Source organism: Pan paniscus, chromosome 2 (genome assembly GCF_029289425.2).
Source record: "Pan paniscus chromosome 2, NHGRI_mPanPan1-v2.0_pri, whole genome shotgun sequence".
Lineage (NCBI taxonomy): Eukaryota > Metazoa > Chordata > Mammalia > Primates > Hominidae > Pan > Pan paniscus.
The window spans coordinates 106,195,872-106,223,609 of record NC_085926.1 but is presented as its reverse complement, the minus strand read 5'-3'; the positions used below and the strand labels follow the sequence as shown (position 1 = coordinate 106,223,609).

The window sequence follows — 27,738 nt, the reverse complement described above, 5'->3', positions numbered from 1 at the left end:
AATTTTTTTAAACTCTCAGTACTCCTAAATTTTATTAAAAACACAGTAAGCACAAAAACTTCCATTGTCTGTAATATATTAGTATTTTATACACAAAAACCATTTTATGATTTTTAGAAAAACATGTTTTCCTTTAGCATAATTTTTACACATATTTATAGACCCAAACATATTTAATCTTTGTATTAGTTTGTTCTCACTCTGCTAATAAAGACATACTTGAGACTGGGTAATTTATAAAGGAAAGGGATTTAATTGACTCAAGTTCAGCATGGCTGGAGAGGCCTCAGGAAACTTACAAGCATGGCAGAAGGGGAAGCAAATGCATCCTTATTCACATGGTGGCAGCAGGAGAAGTGCTGTGCAAAAGTTGGGGAAGCCCCTTATAAAACCATCAGATCTCATGAGAACTCACTCACTATTAAGAGAATAGCATGAAGGTAACCAACCCCATGGTTCAATTACCTCCCACCAGGTCCCTCCCACAACACATGGGGATTATGGGAACTACAATTCAATATGAGATTTGGGTGAGGACACAGCCAAACCATATCATTCTGCCCCTGCCCCCTCCCAAATCTCATGTCCTCATGTTACAAAACATAATCATGCCCTTCCAACAGTACCCCAAAGTCTTAATTCATTTTAGCATTAACCCAAGAGTCTAAGTCCAAAGTCTCATCTGGGACAACACAAGTCCCTTCTGCCTATGAGCCTGTAAAATCAAAAGCAAGTTAGTTACCTCCTAGATACAATGGGGGTATAGGCATTGGGTAAATACACCCATTCCAAATGGGAGAAATTGGCCAAAACAAAGAGGCTACAGGCCCTAGGCAAGTCCAAAATCCAGCTGGGCAGTCATTAAACCTTAAAGTTCCAAGATGATCTCCTTTGATAGCATTACATCCAGGGCACAATGATACAAGAGGTGGGCTCCCACAGCCTTGGGCAGTTCCGCCTCTGTAGCTTTGCATGGAGTAGCCCCCCGCTCCCAGCTGCTTTCATAGGCTGGTATTGAGTGTCTGCAGCTTTTCCAGGCATACAGTTCAAGCTGTCAGTGGATCTACCATTCTGGGGTCTGGAGGACAGTCGCCCTCTTCGATAGCTCCACTAGGCAGTACCCCAGTGGGGACTCTGTATGGGGGCTCCAATCCCACTTTTCCCTTTTGCACTGCCCTAGAAGAGGATCTGTGTGAGGGCCCTGCCCCTGCAGCAAACTTCTGCCTGAACATCCAGGCATTTCCATACATCCTCTGAAATCTAGGCAGAGGTTCCCAAACTTCAATTCTTGACTTCAGTGCACTTGCAGGCTCAACACCACATGGAAGCTGCCAAGGCTTGGGGTTTGCACCCTCTGAAGCTACAGCCTGAACTCTATCTTGGCCTGTTATAGCCATGGCTGGAGCAGCTGGGATGCAGGGCACCAAGTCTCTAGGCTGCACACAGCAAGGGGCCCTGGGCCTGGGCCAGGAAACCATTTTTTCCTCCTAGACTTCTGGGCCTGTGATGGGAGGGACTGTGTCAAAGGCCTCTGACATGCCCTGAAGACATTTTCCCCATTGCCTTGGTAATTAACATTCAGCTCCTTGTTAGTTATGCAAATTTCCACAGCAGGCTTGAATTTCTCCCCAGAAAATGGGGTTTTCTTTTCTATTGCATCATCAGGCTGCAAATTTTCCAAACATTTATGCTCTGCTTCCTCTTGAATGCTTTGCTGCTTAGAAATTTCTTCCACCAGATACTGTAAATAATCTCTCTCAAGTTCAAAGTTCCAAACATCTCTAGGGCAGGGATAAAATGCCACCAGTCTCTTTGCTAAAACATAGCAAGAGTCACCTTTATTCCAGTTCCCAACAAGTTTCTCATCTCCATCTAAGACCACCTTAGGCTGGATTTCATTTTTTGGTCAAAGCCATTCAACAAGTCTCTAGGAAGTTCCAAACTTCCCCACATCTTCCTGTCTTTTGAGTTCTTCAAGTCTATAGGAAGTTTCAAACTTCCCCACATTTTCCTATCTTCTTCTGAGCCCTCCAAACTGTTTCAATCTCTGCCTATTATCCAGTTCCAAAATCACTTCCACATTTTTGGGTATCTTTACAGCAGTACCCTACTCTACCAGTACCAATTTACTGTATTAGCCTATTTTCATGCTGCTAATAAAGACATACCTGAGACTGGATAATTTATAAAGGAAAGAGATTTAATTGACTCACAGTTCAGCATGGCTAGGAAGGCCTCAGGAAACTTACAATCATGGCAGAATGGGAAGCAAACACATCCTTCTTCACATGGCAGCAGCAAGGAGAAGTGCCAAGCAAAAGCAGGGAAAGCCCCTTATAAAACCATCAGATCTCATAAGAACTCACTCACTATCACAAGAACAGTATGCCCCCATGATTCAATCACCTCTCACTGGGTCCCTTCCGTGATATGTGGGGATTATTGGAACTACTCAAGATGAGATTTGGGTGGGGACACAGTCAAATCGTATCAGTCTATCAAATATAAGAAGCCAATCAGCAATTTGTTCTGGTTTTTGTCTAATTTGGAACTGAGCCATAGATTCAATGAGTATCTATTATTTAATTTAGGATTTCAAATTACATAAAAAATTTATTTATAGATATTTATCCCATTTACCTTTACCTAATTTATTTGTTTTTAGCAGTTTACCTAGATTACTTATGAGAACTGACACATTAGACAAAGCTAGTCATCATTACAAATTATCTGTTAATTACCTTATATAACTGCATATCAGGTAGGTGTCATGAAAGTAAGAACCTTAAAGTTAAATTTCAAAAGACAAACATCCCCATCAAACCAACAGTTTTGTTAAGACTTAAGAATAGTCTTATTCTCTAAATGATTACTCAGGCATGTGAACTTGAAAAGCATTGGCTTTTATTTGCTTAGTTTAGAAGTACTAATTTTTTAATATGCCAGTTTGGTACCATAGACAAATACAGTCGGAGCTGTACGTACCACCAGATGTAAATAATGATCTTGTAGCATTAATTTTTTAAAACTTTAACCATGGGTTGGTACAACTCCCTACTTTAAAGGACAGTTAGATTCAAACTGTGTCTCTGTCAGACTAGAAATTTTAGCTGAAATTCATCTATCCCACATGGCTGAAGCCCTTCATCAAATTTTAGAGAGAACAAGGTAGCGAAGTAAAGAGGCAGAGCAGCAGGAAGGGGAGGCTAATGGAAGAAGTTCAGCTCTAGTGTCAGAAAGCCCATGAGTCTCTTTCCCACACCAATTGTTACCCAGGGTTCCTATTTTGTAGAGGAGCCCCTGATCCTCAGGGTCTCATTATTTCTGGTTACTATCAGCAAACTGTGACATCTGCTGGGCTGATTGATGGGAAGCCTCTTTTCCTCCCTCTTCTATCTCCCAGAGACAGTTAGAATACTCCTGTTTCTAATTGCCCTCTAGTTTACAATATGCACATTGTTGTGGCCTCAAGGGTGGATAACCCTTTTGGCTAGGCAGTGGGGACCTTAGGGGGTCTTACCCATGGCTCTTTGTCTTTTCCAGTAAATGCCTTGTGTGCTGGCTGGTTGCAGTTAAGAACTGTGGTAAGCAGCATAGCTTGTTTTCTCATCTCGAGTTGTTTTTGCCCTTCTTGGACTTGGTCATAGCTGTTAAATGCCTTAAAAGCAATCTTGACCAATTAACATATCAGCATTCCCAATTACCCTTCTACTTTTTGTAGTTTACTTGTATGACTTGTGCTGCTAGAGTCCTGCTACAATGTTCCTCATTTCCTAGGATCCCTATTCAGGGTCTAGTGCAAGCCACCAGAGGCTTAGAGGCAAGATCGGTGGTGACACAGATCCCACAACTCTTGGCCCACTCTGGGTTCAACTATTTTTTTTTTTTTTTTGAAACAGAGTCTCGCTCCGTCGCCTAGGCTGGAGTGCAATGGCACCATCTTGGCTCACTGTAACCTCCACCTCCCGGGTTTAAGCAATTCTCCTGCCTCAGCCTCCCTAGTAGCTGAGATTACAGGCACCCACCACCATGCCCAGCTAATTTTTGTATTTTTAGTAGAGACGGGGTTTCGCCCTGTTGGCCAGGCTGGTCTTGAACTCCTGACCTCAGGTGATCCATCCAACTCAGCCTCCCAAAGTGCTAGGATTACATGCATGAGCCACCACATCTGGCCTTTTTTTGCATCAAATGCCAGAGCTCCAGTTTCTGGTGGGTGATCCAGGTTATGGCAAACAGGGGGCTAGGGAGACCAAGCCCTTCTGCCTCCTATGAAAGCCTGTCTCTCGACAAAACTAATTCCTAAAACTAGTCCCACAGTCAGCTATCTAGCTCCAGATTGCCCTTATCAGGACAGGAATGTCTCTGAATCCCCCAGATCACAAAGCAGCCAGGGACAGAAACACAATTAGAGATGTGCTATGCTTGGTCCAGAGAATTACCTTTCTAGTCAGCCCACAGGGCAATGTTCACTTACTGCCCCAAAGGAATGTCAAACAAAAGGTCCCAGCGATCCATTGGGGTAGGTCCAAGCGACAATCCAGTGGGCAGGACACCAAGCTGGAGGTCGGTGGGAATGGCACCCAACCCCTCTCAGGCAACATAAGTCAGTTAGTCCAGGCAAGCTGCCTCTGCCTACTGTTTCATTCGTAAGGAGCCTTAAAGGATTTTGGGATCAGGACCTGAGTCCCAGTTCCATCTGGGTCACCAGAATTTTGTTACCTACATAGTGGCTTGGTTTGGACACTTAGCAGGTATCAACCAATGACCACAATGAAGGAAGGTTTAGCAAGGGGATTTTATGACTTGTAATAAGTAAGGAGAACACTGGTGATAATTCTCAAAGCAATGTTCCCCCAAGCTGGGGGCCGGGTCAGGTTTTATAAGCATAGGATAATGAGCTGTGATCTGATGGGATCTTGCAATGAGGTGATGCCAGGACGCATGATCTGACTGGATCCTGCCATGGAATGATGCCAGAGCTCTATCTGATTGGATCCTAGATCTTGTCATGCAATGTCAGCTTCCGAATTTAGTTCCCACTCTTTACGCACTTAGGTTTCCCCTGTGGTTGCACACTTGGTTCATCTGGGCATATGACCCAAGGTTATGTGACCTAAGAGTTCATGGCAACTGAAAAACAATTTACAACTTTGTTACATAAAAGTTGAAGCAGATTGGTCTGGTGCAACTACAAGCAGATATTGACAGAATATGTATATGATAAAAATGATCTAATAAATTTTCCTTATTTTTACAATAGTATATGATGATAGAGACTTTGGAAAATTAAAAAAGAAAAACATAATGCAATAATCATAATAAAATAACTTTTTAAAAATCTGATTTTTGTATGCATATATTTTTAGAACACGTTGTTTAACAATTTTCAGATCTACTTTTGTATTACATAAGTATTTTTCCATGTCATATCTTAGAACACCTTTTTCAATGTTGCCTAAATTAGCACCCATATATACTGTTAAGTATTAACTATGGACCACTGGACACATTAGATGATTCCAATTTTTTTTCTGTTATAGAAACTAATTAAAAATTCTATTTACATAAAACCTTGTCTGAGTTGACTATTGATATAGAAATGTTTGTATAGAGGGAGTATCAAAAAAGACAATATACTCTAAAATTCTTGATTTGCCTAGCAAATCCTTTACAAAAGGATGAAGCAAGGTTTTTAAGAAGCTGCTTTTTGGGGAGAAAGCATTTGTTCCTCTTGTTAATTTCACTCTAACCAACATAAATTAATGTTTTTTGAAGTAGAAGTAATAGAAACTTTGGGAGAAAGTGAAAACACCTCACAATCTATTATAAGCAAAAAAAGAATGTCAAGCACATTGTGAAAAATGTGCCAGATATAAGAAAGGTTTATTTCAAAACATTCAGAACATTGAAATGCCAGATAATCTATTATTGTGAAAGGCAGTTCCATCCTGATGGGAGGCTCAAACTAAACTCTGGCACCTGAATCACTTAGCAGGTAAAAGAGGAAAGAAAAAAGAGAAACATGTAAACAAATTCAACAACTCAGATTATAGTTTCAGGGAACAGGATATAACAAAAAACAATAAAGATTTGCATTAGGAAGTTGAAACTAGGTTTGCAGAAAAAGACAGCAGTAAAGACAGAATAGACTTTACTGCTTGAAAAATATTTTTAAAAAGTCATCAAGTGAAAGAAGGTAGAACTGTTTAATTTTGATTTTATTTTCTCTTCATAAAGGAGAAAAATCTTTACTGTAAGGTAGAATGGTATGAATAGGAAGTCAAAGCCCAGGATGAATGGAATGAAGTGAAAACTATGGGAGCAAAATTCACATTGCAAAATGTCACAGGGAAGTGTAGTTAATCTGACAAGCAGTAGCTTGTTAAATAGAAATAAGGTGGCTCCGAATTCTTATCCATAGCAACAAGATGCAAACTAGGAGCAGTGACTTTCCTTGGAGGATAACTCCTAGCTGCATTTCAGAGTCAATGGCGGAAATTTAAAACATACAGACGTACAGCCTCCATCCAAACACCTAAGTCAGAAGGCCCATGGTGGAGGATGGGCATCTGCATAGCAGCAACTGCTGTTTGATGAACCAGTTTTCAATGGACCAGGATCATTTATACCACGTGTTTGAGAAGACTCCCATCAAATGTTAAATTTCGTCCCTAAAAGGATTAATTAATTAATTCTCAATAAATGACATGGGCTTCATAGCTAGAAACTACCAAGGACAAATAGGTATCACAAAATACGTGTATTTCTGAATATACATTGAATGTTTGTATTCTCTTAAGACTTGGGTAAATTCAGAAAGTTTCTCAAACTAAACAAAAATCTTTATTTTTGCAGTCCTAATTGATGTCAGACATAGCTGCCCTGCTTCCCCTCTTTCCATAATTCTTAGAATTGGCCCCTAGTTGGGATATAGCTACCCAACGAGATGCTTTCTGGAGTCATAATACTTTTCAATATTATTTTAAGCTTTCAACCCAGTAGAATTTTTGCTAAAGCAACATAGAAGAGCTATTATCTCCCATCTCCACATATATATTCTCTCTTCGATCAGGCCTGCCAGAAGTGAGATAGGAAGATCATGGAGATAGCAAGCCACTTGGCTCTATTCCAGTCTGACTACAAAAACAAGGGGAACACAAGAAAGACAAAGGTGTAATCCTACCAATCTTCAAGAATTACAGGACTAAATCCAATAATTAGATTCTGCACAATTGAAGGCCAACCTATTGCTTTATTAAATCAATTTCAAAAAGCACAGATTGGTAGAAAATCTGTTTTTCTAATTGTAAGACATCCTTGTTTTGTCTTTAAAATTGTGTAAATTTCTTAAATTACTGAATTATGCAAATTGTCACAGCAAAATCAACTTGATAAATAAATGATATCTATTGCGGCAAAGGACTCAAATGAGAATTTTGTATTTACTGATAGGTCAAACCTAAGTTGCCAATAAGGATTTCATTGTGATATAGCTTTGTCCTGAGTTTTAGCTAGTCCCTGAGCCAATTTATTTTAAATGGTGGATTTTCTTATCTTCCCAACTCATTTTAGTTTGGAAAAACTGGTTTCATTCTGATACCTCTGAGTTCTCCAAACAATATCACAAATTAGCTAGCTCTTCATGTATAAATCATATGGAGATTAAACAAACTCAAGGGTAATTTGATGCACAGCCATAAGATGTATTTTGCTTTAGTTTCATTCATTTCCCTTTGCTTCTTTTGTTACTTTGCATGTTATCCATTGTGCAGATAGAAATTAAATACTTTAATCTATAATTCAATATTTATTTACATTTTGGTAAGATTTTGAGAGAGAGATATGACTAGTAAAATGCGAAATAATTTTTCTGAACATTCTTCAGGACAAAGTGTTGTCATTCTTCCTAACTCTCCTACAGTTCTCTTACCGTGGTAAACACATGGCTCTTGATTGCACTGAGAACACCCTTATGAAGTCATAGCTTACCTATTCAAGGCCACTTAATTGCTTTTGGGTAAGAATTCAGTTCCCTAATTCCCAGTTCATAAAGGCCATTTCTGGAGGCAAGTTTAGGTTTTGTTATTTTGGAATTATATGTCAGATTGTTGTTGAAATGTTTATCAACCACCTCAGAAAAAGAAAGAATTCTGAAACAGCTCCCCATAATTTGTTATTTGGATAATTCCTGGATTTCATTAACCTGGATTTAATTTATAATAGATGAGAGATCAAAGAAATCCTAGCTCTTATGGTATGATTTGGGCCACAGGAACTTTAGATTTTATTTTTCTACCTTATACACTATTATACATGTTAATTTTGTGTCCAAAGTAGATTTAAGAGAAGAACAGTCAATTGAGTACCTATGAAGCACCTGTGTACCAGGTCCAGGGAAAGAAGGAAGACTGAAACAGAAGTAAATAGGCAATATGATACGATACAATACAATACAATACAATACAATAGTATTGTATCTTCAATACAAGTTGAAGATGGTTATGATGAGTATAAATCCATGAAGCTAGCAATGGCAGGAAAGCTGAGAAGCAACAAATCAAGCTGCAGGTTTTCTAAACCTTCCTTACAGGAAGACTGTTGGCTGGTTGTGCTGGCTTAAAAAAAAAAAACTGCCACGAAATTATTTGGTACTCCTTCCATCAAAAGGTGAGTAGACAGTGGCCAAGATGGTCAACTCGAAGCAGCTAATGTGTGTGCCACTCACGGAGAAAAATGGAAGGGTGAGAAAATATAACACCTTCAACTGAAACATTCAGGTACTTGCACTGGGACTAATCAAGAAAACAATCTGACCTATGGAAAATGAAGAAAAGCAAGACAGGACCTGGGAGCAACATGGAGCCAGGGGAACCGCCTCTGCCCAGGGAGGTGTTGAGAAAATGTGCAACCCCAGGAAACCACACTTCTCCCATGAATCCTTGCAACCCTTGGATTAGGAGATCTCTTTGTGAGCCCACCCCACCAGGGCCTTCAGTCTGACACACAAAGCTATGTGGAGTCTTGGTGGAGCAGCTGCTCAAGCATGTGTGGAGACCCTGGAGCCTCAAATACTCAGACTTTCCGGCAAAAGTAGTTGCAGCTCTGGCAAAGTGGGAGGGTAGACCCCTGTACATATAGGGGAAAAGATTGAATCCAGAGGGCTGAGCAGTAACAGCCTGCAGGCTGTACTTCCATTGTGCCTCAGAAAATCAGACCCACTGTCTTGGAATTTCAGCCACCCACCAGTAGCAGTATTGCACCTCCCTGAGAAGGAGCTCCTGTGGGAAGAGGTGGGCCTCCATCATTGCTGTTTGGGTGCCTTAGCCATTCCAGCCTTCAGGCTTTGGAGAGTCTGAGCCGACTAGGAATAGAAGGGATCCCCTTGCAAAGCACAGCTCCTTTACCAAAATGTGACCAGACGGCTGCTTTAAGTAGGTGTCTGATCCTATTCCTCCTCACAGGGTGGGACCTCCCAACTGGGGCCTCCAGCCAGCCCCATTGGTGTTCTCCAGCCAACAGAATGTTGAATTCTCCTTGGGACAGTGCTCCCAAATGGAAGGGTGGGCTGCTATCTTTGCTGTTTGGGAGCTTTTGGCTGAAACAGCCAAAAGCTGTTTCAGCTTTTGGGCATTGCAGTGTCTGAGCAGACCAGGGGTGGAAGGGATCCCCCAGCACAGCTCAGCTGCTGTACAAAAACATGGCCAGACTGCTTCTTTAAGCGAGTCCCCAATCCCATTCCTCTTCACTGTGTGGGACCTCCCAACCAGAGCCTCCAGCCACCCCTGTTGGTGTTCTCCGGCTGAAAGAGATTTGTAACCTCCCTGGGATAGAGCTCCCAGAGGGAGGAGCAGGCCACTATCTTTGCTGTTTGGACAACTTAGCCATTCCAGCCTTCAGGCTTCGAAGTGTCTAAGGTGACTGGGGGCTGAAGCAGAAATGTGAATCAAAACCACAATGAGATATCATCTCACACCAGTCAGAATGGCTATTATTAAAAAGTCAAAAAGTAACAGATGCTGGTGAGTTAGTGGAGCAAAGGGAACACGTCTACCATAAAAACACAGGCACACAAATATTCATTACCGCACTATTCACAATAGCGAAGACATGGGATCAACCTAAATGCCCTTCAAGGACAAATTAGATGAGAAAATGTGGTACATATACACCATGAAAAACTATGCAGCCATAAAAAAGAACAAGATCATGTCTTTTGTGGGAATATGGATGGAGCTGGAGGCCATCATCTTTAGCAAACTAACACAGGAACAGAAAACCAAATACTGCATGCTTTCACTTATAAGTGGGAGCTAGATTATAAGAACTTATGAACACAAAGAAGGGAACAACAGGCACAAGGGTCTACTTGAGGTGGGAGGAGGGAGAGAAGCATAAATGATAACTATTGTGTTATCACAATAATACTTGGGTGATGAAATATGTACAACAAACCCCCATGACATGTGTTTACCTATGTAACAAACCTTCACATGTACCTCCAAGCCTAAAATAAAAGTTTTTTTAAAAAGGTATTTTCGTTCCCTCCTCCTGAGACTGAGTAGGCTTATGACCAATACAATACAGTAGATGCTATCATAAATGATGTTCCTTTCTCACTGGAATGCTTAAACTTCAAGCCCTAAGAAGTCTCACTACCCTGAAGTAGGCAGAGATATTTTAATATTAAGCTAAGGCAAATCAATTTTGTAAGTATCAGTTCCCTGATGGAGAAAACCTGGAACTGAAAAAAGAGACTGAATGTTCTGAGGAGGTTGACTCTGCAACCTTCCAGATCCTGTAAGATTGCAGAGGTAGCCCACCTTTCCTTAGTAAGAACTAGTACTTCTGGAGCATCTCCCAGCACAGCAGGAGTCTTGCCCATATAAGGTAACAGATGATGCCCTGGAAGGCTACCTCTACTACCTCTCCTTAGCTCCCAGGCCAATAACTAGGGTTAAATCCCAGTGTAACCCACCTGGGGATGTGCTGGGCCTTATAAAGAAGGAAAGGGACTTTATACCTAAAGAATTATGTGAATGAGCTGGCATATATGAGCAGGAGTCAGTGAATTCCTCCCAAAAGTGGATTTTAGAAGTGCTTGATCAAAGAGGCCAGAAAGTACAACTGCATAAAAAGAATTCATTGACTTGGGAGCACTTTCTCAAGACCCAGGATTTAACACCCTAGCAAGGACTCCAGGGGATGGGTAAACTTACAGCTGGTGTAGCTCCTAGAAGCCTAGCCAATTCTCAATAAAGTGGGAATGTTCAAGGTGCCCTAGAAGTAGGCAGATGAAGGAGTTGAGGCTGAGGAAAGCAGACATGTAGAATGGATATACGCCATATGGCCAGAAAACCCACCAGAAGATTATGTTCCTCAGAAGGGCCTAGAGAACACACCATTCCCCAAGGCCATCAGGAATATATTGGTGATAGGAGCACTAGCACCACTAAGGAACTCTGTGATGGTTCCCTCTGTAGGCAAGGGATGATGATACTAGAGGCAGTCACATAGCTGGCCTGATTGATATCATTAAGATGATGGGGCCTTGATGTAATAGAGGCCAGATGGCAGCACTTATTATCAGGAGGCAGGAGGCTGTAATTACCATAATGACTGGCAAGGCCGGGGGCGGCCAAGGCTGCTTGACCCACAGGGAATTGTGGAGATGGTTAACAGAGCATCATAGTTCTAGGGGCAAAACAGATGGGCAGTTAACAAGGATGCTGCTTAACACTACAATGAAATAAAGACAAGAATGGAGGAGCAGGATGCTGGGTGGCTGCCCAACAATGTCACAATTGCTTGCTTGGTCAGTTCCCAGACCACAACAAATGTTCACATCTATAACCCATAGGCTAAAGAAGGGCCTGGGGCCTTAGAAGAACTCTGCCTCACCACAGCAACTATGTTTCATGACAACGGAGTCCTTGAATGCATGAATAAAACTGATACATTTGGCAAGTAAAGTAATCCCCACACTAGGTTTCTAGCCTGTGGAGTAAGAGCTGTTACAGCGGGAACAGCCAAATGGAAACCTCTGAAACTGCCATCCCAAAGCAGTAAATAAATAACAATATAGTATCACCTGGAGAGGCAAGGCAAATATGTGTGACAGCATTAAAGATCTGAAGGATGCAGGAATCGTGGTTCCTATTGTATCTCTATTCAATTTGCTACTTTGGCTCCTTCAAAAACCAGATGGCTCCTGGAGAATGACTGTAGACTATCACAGAATCAACCAAGAAGTATCCTAGTTTGTAGCTATTGTGCCCAGCATGGTATCCTTGATAGAACAAATTTGTCCTCAGATACACATTATGCAGGCACTGATCTAGTGAATACATTCTATTTAAGCCCAATCAGGAAAGAGGATCAGAAACAGTTTGCATTCACAGGAATAGACAATATCTATTTAAAGTTTTCCTCAGAGCTATGTTAACTGTCCCGTCCTCTGTCATAACAGAGTCCGAAGAGATTTGGACCTCCAGGACATTCCATAGAACATGACACTGGCCCATTATATCTGTGACATGATGCTGATTGAGTGGGAGCAAGAGGTGATTAGTATGCTAGAGGCCTCGGTAAGACGCGTGCACTCTAGAGCATGAGAAATTAACCCAACAAAGAGTCAGGTGCAGTCACTTCAGTTACGTTTTGGGGATCCAGTGATTGGGGGCCTGCTGAGACAACCTCTCCAAAATAAAAGACAAACTATTGTATCTTGCATCTCCTACACAAAGAAGGAAGCACAGCATTTTGAAAGCCTTTCTGGTTTCTGGAGGTAACAGATTCCAAACCTAAGAATATTGATCTGGCCCATATATAGGATGATGCAGAAGGCTGCCAGCTTTAAGTGGGGGCCCTTAGACTGCATGGCAGCATAAAGCAAGCACTTCCACCCAAGCTTGCTTCCCTTTACTCTTCACTTGTGAACAGCCTTGCATCAAAATCTGACTGTGGTCCCTTCCCATGTTCTATCCCAGGCAAATAGCCTAATAAAATTTTTACATATCTAATCCCATTTTGGCCTCTGCTTCTTGGAGGACCCAACCTAACATAAATACTTTGAGAAAGGTCACAAAAGATAAAAGAATAAGAAATCACTGCTTTTTTTTTTTAAGAGGCTATAGAGGAAACAAAAGGGAGGACTAAAATTTACAGTATGAAGAGAGGATGATTATATAGGGTAGGACAAAATGACGACAGAATATGTGTAGCATTCCTATCATTAAATTTTCTCCAGTTTCAACTGGGGAAGACCCCTTGTCTGGCATGAGGGGTTAATCATAGGGCCATTAGCATGACTTTAGTGGTATTGACTGCAGAGCCAGAAAAAGGTGTAAAAGATACAGAATCCAATCAGCCACCATTAAAATATCATTAAGAATTGTGACTCAGCCAGACAGGAAGATTGTTAAATAAATGTTTCAACCAGATAATAAAGGATTAATACAGGAAGTTAGTTGCTGCCCGGGTAGAGGGTTGCAATCTCAAATCACAGGAAAGTAATTTAACTAATTTTATTTAATTAGGTGATTTAAGGGCCAAACTTGAACCTATATGAAAACAATTTAGTCTTAAAACTATGAGCATAATATTTTCCTTTTAATGATGACTATAATAAAGGGTCAGCAAGTCTGTTTCTTGATAGGAAGCACCATCCTGGCTATATGCAGCCACCTTAACTCTTGAATTCTAGTCAGAGATCTCTGGGCTATAAGCAATGTCAGCTTGTTGGATAGTTACTTTACCTTGGTTGTTATTTATTTATTTAAGACAGAGTTGGTTGGTCTTAACTCGTTGTTGCCCAGGCTGGTCTTGAACTCCTTAGCTCAAGAAATCCTCCTGCCTTAGCCTCCCAAAATACTGGGATTATAGGCATGAGGTACCATGCCCAGCCTATCTTGGTCATTATTTATTGATCTGGTAACCTCACCTCATTTCAGATGATAAAACAATTCCCCAGTAGAGGCAGATGTACCAAGAGAGTAGCGCAGTTTATGTTCCAGGGAGCTTTACTTGCATGCTCCCTTCCAAAGTACTGTAGCTGATTTCAAATTCAAAATTTGGTATTTTTTATTAAAAATTATGCCTCCCTCACCCCCACCCCCACCAACTGTATAAGCTTCAAGCCCCACAAAGCCTGAATCTGTCCCTGGCGTTTACACAGCAAGCTAAGAAAACTGAATATTGTCCTGAATAGGGGAACCATGTAAGAATGTCGGGTAGTACAGAGGCATGTCCATATTTGCATTTTAGGAAGATTACTTTGGGAACAATGTAGACAAAAGACTGAAAGAGGGGTAGATCTGGAGGGAAAACTATAAGGAAGCTGTCATTGTATTCCAAGCAAGAATAAAGATCTTTTGCTTTTTATTTTATAAAAAGAGTTGGTGTTTCCTTTGAAAGAGCAAGATCCTCTGAGGCATTTCTAATTTTCCTTATAAAAGCTCCCTCTTCCCATTTCAGAAGTATTATTCTTCCTTCAAGAAGCTGAGGAGATTAAAATCTTTCACAGTGTAATAGTCTGTTCTTGCCTTCAGAAAGTAAAATATGAAATTTTCATACTCTACAGTGCTAACTTACTAGCATAAGGAAAATAGCAAGTGTTTGTTTTAAAATAAAATGTCAATGTAATAATAAAAAAAAGTGAGTTCTTCTGTGACCTTTTTAGCCCAATAAGAGACTCAGATAGTACACACTGTATCCCTGGATGATATGCTCAATACTATCTATTAAAAGTATATTTAGAGTATATATTTCAAGATTAAATACATTTATAGTTCATCTTAAAAAATAAATGTACAGTAATCAAGAAGACTGAGAGAAAGGAAAAGGTGGGTTGTTCTACCAAAGAGCAAATCTTACTCTAAAGCCACAAAAACAGTTTTAGACGGCATAAAAATAAGCAAAAATATCTACTGAAGTCAGTTTGAAGTTTGAAGTCTAGAAATGGACCACATGAGCTGTCTTAGTTCATTTTGTGCTGCTCTAAAAGAATACCTGAGACTGAGTAATTTATAATAAACAGAAATTTATTAGCTCAGAGTTCTGGAGGCTAGGAAATCCAATATCAAGGTGCTGGCATCTAGCACGGACCTTCTTGCTGTGTCCTCACATGGCAAAAAATGAAATGGAGAGATAGAGCAAGAGAGGGCTGAACCCATCCTTTTATAGCAACACCAATCCCACCCGTGAAGATGAAGCCTCGTGCAGCCTAATCACCTCTTAAAGGTCTTACCTCTTAATACCATTAAAATGGCAATTAAATTTCAAAATGACTTTTGGAGGGGTCACATATTAACACCATAGCATAAGCATAAACATTTCACATTAATAGAGAAAGAATGAGCTGGTAGATGGTCAGCCATTTTTGCACAACTCTATGAGGTAAAAGGAAAATCATTATTGACTTCTACTTTATGGTTAAACTATGGGGAGGATCTCCCCTTCTTTCTTGGGGCTTAGATAACCATAAAGCCTACATTCAATTGTCTACTCTTCCTCAGAAAGTTGCTATTATAAATCCATGCTCTGCCTTGTGGTACTGGGTAGAAGGAAGAAAAGTCTTTTACAGAGCTTATAGTATTCCTCTGAAGTCTGTAGTAACAATTAAAAGAAAAAGTATACACTGGGCATGTAGATCAAGCAAAAGATCTAGTAAAAATTATAAGTTGTTAGAAATTCACTAAAAATATTTTAGTTTATGCCTTTGATTTAGGACTTTTTTGGGGTGAGTTCTTTGGAATGAAATTAAACACGTTCCAATTCGAATTCTTAGTGGATACACATGTTGCTTCTAGATCCTGGAAATACTTGACTATATCTGGCAGACCCCTTACTGAAGTTCTTAGCCAAAGAGAGTCAGCTTATACCCCTGTACACCTAGGCAAAATGGTAAACAGCACCAGCCTCCATATTAGACACAAAAGAAAGGAACCATCACCTTTGCTCTGAAGTTTGCCTCTCAAGGCAGGATACCTACTTCAAATATATTGCTTCTTCTACTAATTTCCCTTGCCTAATTCTTCCTGATCCTTCCATGCACAGGATAAAAATGAGACTCCAGAGAGAGGAAGTACCATAGGCTATGGGGGTACAGAGAGGAAGAAATCAATTCTGTTTTTTGGAGGGGTTAAATAAATGTCTGGAAAGCTTACATCCCAAACACTCTCTACTTCTCTATCATACTGTGTTTCAGTTGCCAAGTACATGTGTCTCTGCATTAAAGCATGAGCTATTTGGGCATAGACACCAGGCCCATGAGTCTTTGCATTACCATCCAAAACCCAGTGCCTAACATATTATATGTGCTAAAGTGTTTGTTGTACCAAAATAAATACATAAATACATAAATCTTAGAAAATACTTTCTTCCTCTCTCTGTAGTTGCCAAAAAGCCAAAATCTGATCCCTGGATCTATTAGTTTGGTTTTTCACACTCTCACCTTCAGAAAGAAAATAATCTCTCATTAAAATCTTACTAGATGCAAATGCAAAATGGATTACTTTTTCTCTTCAGAAGCAAAATGTACAGGTGTGGAGTAGGAATTCGTCTCCACAAATAGGAAGGAGCTACGAATAAAAATAAGGCATTTGGACTTAACATTTTATTACCGTGTAATGGTTTGGGCAACCGTTTCCAAAACCTCAAGATAAGGCGCCAATAACTATCTGTGAAACAGGCCATCAGAAAGTCTGGCATACTGTGCATTGAGATTCAGAGTTGTACAATGAAAGTATGATAATTCCACAGGAGGTAGCATCTAGCAGATTCTGCTTTTGTTAGGCTCTAGGGAGCCCTATTAAGAGAGCTTTCTCCTATGACATTTATTTTTAACACTACTCTCTGTCTTAAATCTAATTTTTCCTTAGGGGAAGAATGTTGTGCCAGACTGTAAAATAAATTGAATCTTTTAAATCTAGCCCTTGAAGAATAAACCAATTTCTATTTAACCTTCAAAACTCTGACAGATCAGATCAATCCTTCTTGTTAGTACCCAAAATGTATCAAATCAAAGTGTTACTAATATACATGATGCAATAGAACTCTTATCAGGAAACTAGGCTGAATGTTTCAATATTTGCAGTTACTTATATGCTATTTTTCCTATCTGACAGTTTGTATGGTTTGTACCTTTAGCAACCTTATTTTTTTTTTTATCTAAGTTACACTACTTCAGTACATATTCCACATAAAGAAATTCAGAAGAACTGTATTTTAACGTCAACTACTGTAGCAAAAGCTGCTGGTGCCTGCCCAGATTCCTCTTTCATTAGGCTGCTGTACTCACCCTCCAGCTGCTATGAGTATTGGCTGTTCAGTGTTCACAGCTGCATCTTTTTCCAGAAAATTACCTTTGGCCAATAAGAGCCACCCCAACAACAGACGTCTGGGGAAGCTCAGAGTTTCCAGTGATACAGTGGTATAAAGACTACCTTTCTTGCCCCAAAGTGGGCCAACTTCATAGTGCCTTTCATGCCTTAGAGAATATCTCATGGGGTCGGTTACTAAGTTCTGTTGAATCTGCTTCCTAAAGTCTGTTAACTATCATATTTTCACTATTGTAATTGCCACTCATCCTAGTTTAGGACAATCTCTCATTGAACTATTCAAATCACCTTCTGAATCAATTTTCACCTTTCTGTAGTCCCTTCTCTACATTATTGCCAGAACTCTAAAATGCAAATTCGAATGTCATCTACCCCAGCCCCCATCAGCACACACCTACTTGAAACCCTTAAATAATCATACACATCACTTACCCAGGGATAGTAACCTGAAGTCACTTCACACATACATTTTGTTTCTCCCTGAAGAAAACGACACCATGGAGCCAAACAAAGCCTTGTAATATGTACAATATAATTGGATGGCATTTCTCTACCTTGAGAGCAAAAGTCAGCTGAAGCAGTTAACTATTAGGTCAGTGCAAAAGTAACTGCAGTTTAGACAAGAATTCCTTCTATGCTTGGCTCAGGAATCTCGCAGTATTAATCCATTGGATGGGGAAACTTCTTAGTCTTAGACTGGGATAATTCTTTCCCAGGCTGAATATATTTTAATCCTGGAATGTTTTGACATGAAGTACAGCAATGATGAAAGTAAGCCCATAGCAGTGATAATTCTGTTGAAGAATGATTTGTGCATATTTGATATTTAAGTATCTAAAGGTTGAAATTTTGGCCTATTAAAGAAACAGGCTGACTTGTGACTCCAGTTTATAACATGTAATTGAATAACTTTGACTTTTGGTTTTACATTGAAAGCTATGTTTACAAACAGTATTGGAATACTTAATAGAGCTTATCCACTGCATTACCCACCCCGCCACTACTAACCCCCTCCACCATCTCTTTTTCTTTTACTTTTAGATTTAGGGAATTTATCAGTATCTGGAATGCTTTGTCAGCCATTAAAGAGAATATAATGAGTTTATAAACAAATAAAACCTCTACAGGAATTTAAATTGTAAACCACCCCCCACCCCCTTAAATAGCTGTAACAAATTTACTACATTTATAAATTGAACAAGATTTGAATGTCAAACTAAAAAGTTCAGAACAAGGCCTCTAAATTTTGAACTTTACTGTATTAATAAATATCTTTAACAACTAAAGTGGCCCATGAAATATTTTCTGTGCAAAAAGGTCACCCTCAAGAGCATTAGGATCTCACACTGACATACAAATCTAGCTTCAGATCCTTGCAAAATCAGAACACATTGCAAAGTTGGGCTGCATTCTTGCCTGACAAAAATGCCCCCTCCTTGAGATGGTGCATGAATTTTCAGGGTCCCCATAAGTCTCTCACACACATGTCACTCATTTACCTTTACGTGCCTGGTCCTTATAAAGGCATTTGCAATTTCCATTCACGAATTTAGAGCAGTGGTTCTCAATCAGGGTGATTTGCCCTCCCACCCCCGCCCCCCCGCCACCCACTCCCACCCCTGACCAGGGGCCATTTGGCAATGTCCAGAGACATTTTTCGTTGTTACCATTAGGGGTGGTGCTACTGGCAACTAGTGGGTAGAGGCCAAGGATGTTGCTAAACATCCTGGAATGCACACACAGTCCTCCAACAATGATCCAACCTGAAATGGCAATAGTGCTTAGAATGAGAAACCCCAACCTAAACGAACCCACCTACAATCCTCTAGAATGGCAGAGGCTTTGCAGTGACCTACTTGTGTATCCTGGAGATTAATCCATTGATATTATAGGGCTCACAAGTATCTTCTTTATTCACTGTTTATAAAGCCCTATTTTGTATCTGGGTTCTTAAATTTTTATAAGTTTCTCTTTTTAAGTCTTGTCTTTTACGAACTCCTTCCCTACATTGAGGTTAAAGATACTGCTTTCTTCTACACATTACAAATATTTTACATTTGTCTTCAATCCATCTGAAATTTATGTGATGGAAGTCATAGATGTAATTTTATTTCCATATGGATAGCCCATAGTTTTAATAGCATTTTGCGAATAGCTCATTTTTCTCCACTAGGAGGTAACACTGATTCTGCTGCAAACTAAGTTTCCATATGAATGCTCATCTGCTTTCAGGCTATTTTGTATATATTCTGATAATATCATTAATTTATACTTTTATTAGGAATCTTGCTATCTGATACATTGTAATTCCTACCTCAGACTTCTTTAAAATTTATGCTTACATATGAATTTCAGAATAGCCCTCCTGGAATTATAGTTGAAATTATGCTAAATTTATAGATTGGGCAAATATGCTGACTTTTCTCATTATAAACATTGTATTCCTATTTGAATTTTTCCAAAACTTTCAGTAAAGTTTAACAATCTCTCTATAAAGATAATGATAGGTTTGTTCCTGGGTGCTGTGTGTTGCTTATTATGAGGTTTGTTTTTCTAACTATCATCTCCAGTAACTTTTGGGGTTTTAAGTGCTTTTAATTCAAAATAGTCAATAGAATACTATGCATCCAATAACTCTTTTTAGTTTGGACCTCATATATGGCAAACTTGCTGAGCTATCTTAATAGCATGTCTGTAGATTCTCTTGGATATTTTAATTAATCACAGCAACTGCAATAGTTACTCCTATTTTTTTTGTCTGAGTGCACTGGTTCTGGTCTATAGGGCAGTTTTGAAGAGGTAATGTAAATTGCTTTACGAGGCACCGCTTTTAACGATTTACAAATAAATATGATTTTTTTCCTTCTAGATTTTTGGCAGACACTTTTGATGAGGTTGAATGGGGCTTAGAACATGCCACCCCAAAATATGCTGCTGTTGCATACTGATTATTGTGATCTGAAGGCACCTGCGATACAGCAGATATATGAAGGGCTCTCTGACCTTCCCCTTCCTACTTAAAAGCAAGTCATAAAATTTCCCATGAGAAAGAAGCCATCCCTGTACCAGGAAATAACATTTTTATGATGGGAGCCTGGAAATTAATGCTAAAATGGGTCTGCAGAAACAAACCTATTAAAATAATCTTTATCTTCCACTAATTTTACCCATATTTTTCCTAGTCACTTGTCTACAGTTTGTCAACCTTAAATCCCTTTTCCTTTGTCTTGTCACTTCCCTACAAATGTATCATTCTTTGTTTTCTTTAAAAAAAAAAAAGGCATATAAGCTGTTGGTCCTATCCGCTTCATTTTTCTTTTGAATGCTCCCATGTGCATGTAAAAATATTAAATAAAATTTGTGTGCTTTTTTTCTGTTTACTTGTCTTATGTTCATTTAATTCACAGGCCCCGCTATTGAACCAAAGAGGGCAGAAAAAGTTTTTCCTTCTCTATAGTTTCAAGGAAGATTTATTCAGTTAGCGATTTTCTAAGTTTTTAACAACCCAAATGGGTGGTACTAAGCCATTTATAACACAGCACAGCTTTGTTCTTTAAGCCTACCCAGTTTGCCTGAAGGATTTGCTCTTCTATTTGAAGGTGCAGCTGGAAAGCCTTCCTCTATTCTAGAATCTGCCTCCTTTTCACCCCCAGCCTTGCTAAGCACCTTTCAGGGAAATCCATTGAGCTTAAATTGGCTTTGACTGGGATACTTTTTTTTTTTTTTTTTTTGAGACAAAGTCTCATTCTGTTGCCCAGGCTGGAGTGCAGTGGCACCATCTCTGCTCACTGCAACCTCTGCCTCCTGGGTTCAAGCAATTCTCCTGCCTCAGTCTCCTGAGTAGCTGGGATTACAGGCGCCCATCACCACGCCTGGCTAATTTTTGTATTTTTAGTAGAGACGGGGGTTTCACCATGTTGGCCAGGCTGGTTTCGAACTCCTGACCTCAAATGATCCGCCTGCCTCAGCCTCCCAAAGTGCTGGGATTACAGGCATGAGCCACCGTGCCCAGCCTGGAATGCTATTTAGTTTTCAGAGTTTCACAGAAAGATCCACGAGTTTTAAAAAGCTGAGGCAGGGGAACCGCTTAAATCCAGGAGGCGGAGGTTGCAGTGAGCCAATATTGTGCCATTACACTCCAGCCTGGTGACAGGGCAAGACTCCGTCTCAAAAAAAAAAAAAAAAAAAGTTACTTTCAATTACCTCACAGATAGTTTGAAAGAAATAAAAGTCAAAGTCAGAAGGCCAGCTATTAATAGTGGCCAATACAGTAAAACCAGGGATGAAACTGAGATTTTACAGGAAGAATGAACATGGCTCATTCTCTTCAAGCTCTAACTCCTTAGTCAACAAATAAACTAGTCCTGCAAACCAAAACAACAAAAAAAACCTGATACAACTGTATTCCCCAAAGTTTCCAAGTGGCTGAAACAGCTAGAAGAGGATTTGAGTGCATTTTCACACACATGAAGAAAACTATCAAGGAAAAGATCTTTTGATGTGTTACAAACTATTACAGGTAAACAAGGAATCAGCAAAAATAATCCCTGGGCTTTACAAAACAATGAAATTTCAGTGTTCTAAAACTTTTTATTGGGGAAACATGCAGTATTGAACAGTTAGCTTTTTTGTTCTCTTTGTGCCACAATTACTGGAAATACTTTATATTTTCGGGTTTTTTTCTTCTTCACAATTAAGGGGGGAAATTATTCTGTATACTGCTTTCAGGCCAGGCTGTGTCAGTATTTTACCTGGGAAGGAAATGGCTAAGACCCTGGGAGTCGTTTTGTTTCCCCCAAGTTAAAATACATACGTTGCTGGAGGATTTATCAGCTAAAAAGCAACGTTTGACTATTTCATACTGTGTTACGTAACTTCCTGAAAATGTCAGAACATCTTAAGTAGGCAGCAAGCCTGGCAGGAACATCTCCCTCCCTGAGTGTAATAAATTTACTTTCAAAGTCTGAGAGCTTTTTCAGAGTCATGTAAAAAGCTCCAGTTTGCTTGTTAGTTAACTTAGGACCCCAAAACATATCTAAGCTTTCATTTTTCAGTCTTATAAAGCCATACATCTATCTTACACTACTGTGACTGTTATACATACATATAACACCCCCAAGCTGCACATGTGGTGGTGGTTGGGGTATGGACTTATCGGGGAGAATCACTGTTTCAAAAAGGCAAAGACCAGGAAAGATCAATTTGGTAGTGGGGTAACATCAAATCCAATTTTCTCACTCAACTTTATTAAAAGCAGCTGGCTCATGACTTGTGGTAGGCAAGCAATGTTATTTATTTAAAAAGCAATTCTCAGTGGGCTGCCCTTCAGGTTATTCTCTACATAAGTCTGTAATTTTATGTACTTCCTTTCTTTAATGAAAAAATGGTATTTGCCCTTCTGACTTTTCACTTTGATAACCTTATTAGTATCAGAAACAAGTTAGCTGTAGACGGATTAAAATGAAAAGTGTTCTCATTTTTTCTAATAAAAACAGGATATTGTAGATACATTTCAAATTTCAGTTGTCCAAAAATGTAGCCCTTCTATATTTTGTAGTGGCAGATACAAGAGATCAGAGAGCCCTTAAAAGTCACGTTATAAACATGAACATATGTTCAATCTCTTGTATTAAGTTTTCTTCCCAAAAACTGCCAGGCATCCACCACTTACCTCATTTTTTGCAACTGTTAAGAAAATTGCCTAATACAGAAGCCTTTTGAAAACTGTAAAGCTGGGCCATTTCTGTGGTCAGTTATGTACCTTTTCTTAAATTTTCTAGGTCAATAACTGCAGAATACAGTAGTAACACCCTATCTTTAGCCACCCTTAGAGCTTTAGGGCAGGGAAATTCCTTTTAAGACCATCTCTGTTCTTTTGGATTTAACGAAGTACCGAAACACTTTATACTACACGTAATGGGTTTGAAACAGATTAAGCAGCAGGATGGAAGCTTAGTATTCTTGTTTTTGAAGTAAAACAAATCCTTCCAAATGCCTCCTTTTGTTCATTGTCTTCCTCATCCTTCCAACCACTTTCCTAGCACTGGAGTAACAGCCAGGCAACGTAATACAGTACTTCAAGCTTTACAATATACTGTTAAGTGCAGCATTGCCTAGTGAGAGAAAGATAAAATTAAAGAAAGAACGAGAGAAACCTCTCGTTGGAAAGTTCCTGCAGTAAAAGTGAAACCTATGGTATTGACTATCTTTACAACTATGAAAAACTTTTCAATTCTGAGAAAATAAAGGTATCAGTGAGCCAGTGCAGCCTTCAGTGCTACACGTCTTCACCTCCCTTTAATCTTTTTAACAGCTACTAGCTGACCCAGATGCCCGCTTAATTGCTTTTAGCAACCACCAGGTCCAACACACCTCAAGCCAGCTCAAGACTCACTAGGCAAGCGGAGCAGAAACGTAAGCCGGCTCCCTTCAGACTTTCAGCGAGGGAGAAGACGCAGCCGGGAATGGGGCGCGAACGCCACGCCTCCATGAGGGGCGGGGCTGCTTCCCGACCACCATTTCCGCAGAGGCAGGGCAAGAAGAGGGCCACAGGTGACGTCATTCAGGAAAGCCGCCCTGATTGGAGGGAAGGAGGCGGAGTCTAGTTTCCCTAGTGACGGATTGTCCGGTGGTCGCCTGGTAACCGGTCGTGGCTGTACTGGCTGCAGCAGGGCTGGCGGCTTAGGCCGCAGAGGTCTGTGGGCCTGAGCCCACGCTGGACTCTGTCCGTTCTGCGATGACTGCTGCTCTGGCCGTTATCACGACGTCGGGTTTGGAAGATGGGGTGCCTAGGTCCCGTGGCGAAGGGACCGGGGAAGTGGTCTTGGAGCGGGGGCCCGGCGCGGCCTACCACATGTTCGTGGTGATGGAGGACTTGGTGGAGAAGCTGAAGCTGCTCCGCTACGAGGAGGAGTTCCTCCGGAAGAGCAACCTGAAGGCCCCGTCCAGGTGGGTGCCGGCGTCCCCGAGCGCCCGGGTGCCTGCTAGCCCCCAGGGAGATGCCCTCCTTGGTCCTGCTGGGAACCAGTTTCGTGAGAGCGGGTTAGCAATTCCTTGCCTCCGTCTTCCTAGCCAGGGAAGGGCACTTCACCCCAAACTCCCGGGAGGTCCGTGGAGCTCACGCAGCCCTGACTTGGTATTTTTGTAGAGAGAATAAGTTTTGGAACGGCAGAAAGGATCGGAAGACAGCTTGCCTGTTTTTTTCCAACACACACGCATTACCACAAAACACAAACTATATTTTCTGATTGTAAAGATGAAACAAATACTCATTGTAGAAAACTCAGAAAAACACAAGAAAATGTCTAGAAAAATTATAAGACCGTCCAAAATCTCGTCTCCAGAGAGGAATGCCATTATCACTTAAGGCTTTTTTTCTAGTTTGGGGTTTTTGTTGTTGTTTAAGACCCTGTTCATACAACTGGGGACCGTGGGTACTTAGGACCCTGTTAAGGAGCACTTTAAATGCGGTTAGTAAACTTGTTAATTACTTGCTATGGTTTAAAAGACTTCTGCCTTTGTAATAACCATACTCTCAGAAACTGAAAAGTGGAAAAGACGAATGACAACTATTGAATTGTCCCCCTATCGTAGAACCTAAAGTTTTACCCTTGTTCCGGTGGGGGAAAAGTCCAACATATCCTGAAAGCAATGCCATTACTTGCTGAGGGTAGTGGTCAGCTAGGACCTTCTCCTCAAATCACTGTAGCTTAGCAGTAGCCCGATAAATCAGTTTTATAGCTTTTCTTTCACTTTAATACTTACATTTGTTTATTTTATTCCATAAAAGGCAATCAGTGTTAAGAATCTATAGTACTTAATGTCTGCAGCCAGGCTCAAATAATTTCCCTTGATAGTTTTAATCTCATTCCACTGCTCTCTTCCAATAACTTGAATTGAAAGATATGTAGGCTTGATGTAAACTGTTCATATTAAATTACTCCATGGTCGGAGAAAAGATAAAGGAAAAAGTAGTGTTGCTTGATCCATGTTAGAAAAGGTAGTCCTGGGATTATTACTTAAAGTGAATTGATCAGGATAATATAGACAACCAACATTTCCTATGTTAATAAAAATGCATTTTTTTCCAAGTATATTTTTAAAATGAAAACAAAATGTCCTTAAGGTTCTGTTGATGTCATCTCTTGCACTGTGTCCTCAGGGGTTCAGCAGGATACTTTGAATCATGGATTTGTGTGGGGATATCCTAGTCCAATGGTTCTCAAAGTGTGATCGCCAGACCAACAGCATCAGCATCACCTGGGAACTTACTAGAAATGAAATTCCTCAGGCCCTTTCCCAGGTCTACCTTTTCAGTAATTATAGGAATGGGGCCTAGCAGTCTGTTTCAGTAAGCCTTCCAGATGATTCTGATGGACACTAATGTTTGGGAACCACTGTCCTAGGTTTACAGCATCTATTGGTGTTCATTCCTCTGCCCTAGAAGAGTTATCTGCCGATAAGGAAAAGATGACTTTTTGGTGGGTGGGTGCTTTGAAAGGATAGTGAGCATATACCTGGAAGGACTTCATGGCCTTTTTTCTTCCCAGCTTTCTGTTATCTTCCAGAACATTTACATTTATCCTGCAGGAAAAAGTTTGGGAAACATGAAGGAGTACACGACAGATTTTTATGACAATGGTTATAATAGTTGTAAATACATTGTAAACATAATAATGATAGCTACACATGAACAAGACAAATAAGATCTTTGATTAAACTGACTTGAATGTTGTTGCTAGTGAGTTTTGTTCCTATAATGTTTAGGTATAAATCATACTGATCCTCGTAGAACTGTGTTTAGTAGACTAGGGGATTAAGCAAGAGCCCACAGATGTTTGACTGGTGATGTGACATTCACAGGTTCTTAATCCTGACTACACCTTATAAACATGTAGAAATCTTTTGAAATATACCCCATACTGGGCCTACTTTCACTGAAGTTCTGATTTAATTCATTCATGAGGGAAGAAGCAATGTTTGGTCAAGTACTAGTATTTTTATTAGCTCCTCAGGTGATTGAATATGCAGCCAACATAGAAACAAATGTTCACCATAGGTGATAGGTTAGAAACAGTAAAAATGCATAATGAGTAATCGTTGAGGTCTTTTTTAAACTCTGAGGTTCTTCCAGATTACCATTTTCATTCATAAGGTACTTACATATTATTACTGACACTGAAATCATTTTGGCAAAAATTCTACATGCTCTGTGCTCTAACATGCACTACATTTCCTGGGTGTAAGGTCTTTGATCTAATATTTTGGGTACAGTAGTAATTGCCCTAATCCTGCTGATTTAAAAACTTCAATGTGAGTGCTGTGGATTACTGGAAACTTCAAAGGGTGAATTATTGAGGTCTTTTGATTTGATGGCCATTTGGGGGGAAGAAAGATTGTTGGACAATTGTGAATTCGGCCCTATTAGTTATTATAGACTTATTTGCATTATTTCACATCCGCCCCCATTCCTCCTTGTTTTGAAACAGACACTATTTTGCACTGCCTACCAACCCTGGCGAACAGTTCTACATGTTTTGTACTCTTGCTGCTTGGTTGATTAATAAAGCGGGACGTCCCTTTGAGCAGCCTCAAGAATATGATGACCCTAATGCAACCATATCTAACATACTATCCGAGCTTCGGTCATTTGTAAGTGTAAATGACCCTTCTTTTTCCTTGTTCTCAAGTTATGAATTTTAATACTGGTAATTTAATAACAAATGCTAGCCATTTAGATGACTCCGCTGTAAATATGAATTTATTTTTAGGTAAAACCTCCTTAAAATAGTTTACATTATAATGTTAATGTCACTTCTGAAAATGTTCAGTATATACTCTTTATTAGCCCAAAGTAGTATATTTTTAAAAAAATCTTGATATATCTGAGAGGTAAATTTTGGGGTGGTTAATTCTTGATCTAAAAAATGATAATTAAAAAAAAATCCTACAAAGGCAAAACACTTTATATTCTGAAAGGGAACTTGTACTTAAGACCATGACAGCAGTTGTACTTTTTCATTTCTGACTTTTCCTGGGCAGGCAGTAAGATATTTTTGGCACAAATGTTATTAATTTTTGACAAGTGAATCACTCTGTCCTTAAACATAGTTGTTTAAATAGTTTTACTGGTTTCTTTTCACTCTAATAAGATCAATAATTTGTTCTGCGGCTATGATGTTATTGCTTTTTAATTTGATACTTTTAACAATAAAAGTCTTTATTTTGAGTATTTTTATGTATCAATGGGTTACAAAGACTTGAAATGGATTTCTATGAAGCAATGTAATTACAGTTATTGTAAATCATTTGAAAGAAAAGTGATACATCCATTCAGCAGTTCTTTGCTTAAAATATTTGACATTTGGAGTATAACTAACAAATAATACCCTGTTTTTTCTTT

General features: G+C 39.8%; 2 protein-coding genes across 30 annotated transcripts in view; one reads left to right on the top strand and one right to left on the bottom strand.

Annotated features, from left to right (window-relative positions):
- HHLA2 (HHLA2 member of B7 family) overlaps positions 1-23,890 on the bottom strand; it is a 160,680-nt gene extending 136,790 nt beyond the window's left edge. For 7 of the 29 annotated variants that reach the window (XR_008624802.1, XR_008624809.1, XR_008624801.1 and 4 more), the window contains exon 1: positions 23,709-23,867. The gene's annotated coding sequence lies outside the window, so the exon portion shown is untranslated. Of the gene's footprint in view, positions 1-23,007; positions 23,450-23,708 lie in introns of all 29 variants that reach the window. The other 22 variants (XR_008624796.1, XR_008624800.1, XR_008624815.1 and 19 more) reach the window with 11 other exon arrangements.
- A 73-nt stretch (positions 23,891-23,963) lies between these two features.
- IFT57 (intraflagellar transport 57) overlaps positions 23,964-27,738 on the top strand; it is a 60,279-nt gene continuing 56,504 nt past the window's right edge. Inside the window, exons 1-2 of the mRNA XM_003825059.4 lie at positions 23,964-24,284; positions 26,825-26,987. Coding sequence (XP_003825107.3) covers positions 24,073-24,284; positions 26,825-26,987 — 375 coding nt within the window. The 5' untranslated portion in view covers positions 23,964-24,072. The remainder of the gene's footprint in view (positions 24,285-26,824; positions 26,988-27,738) is intronic.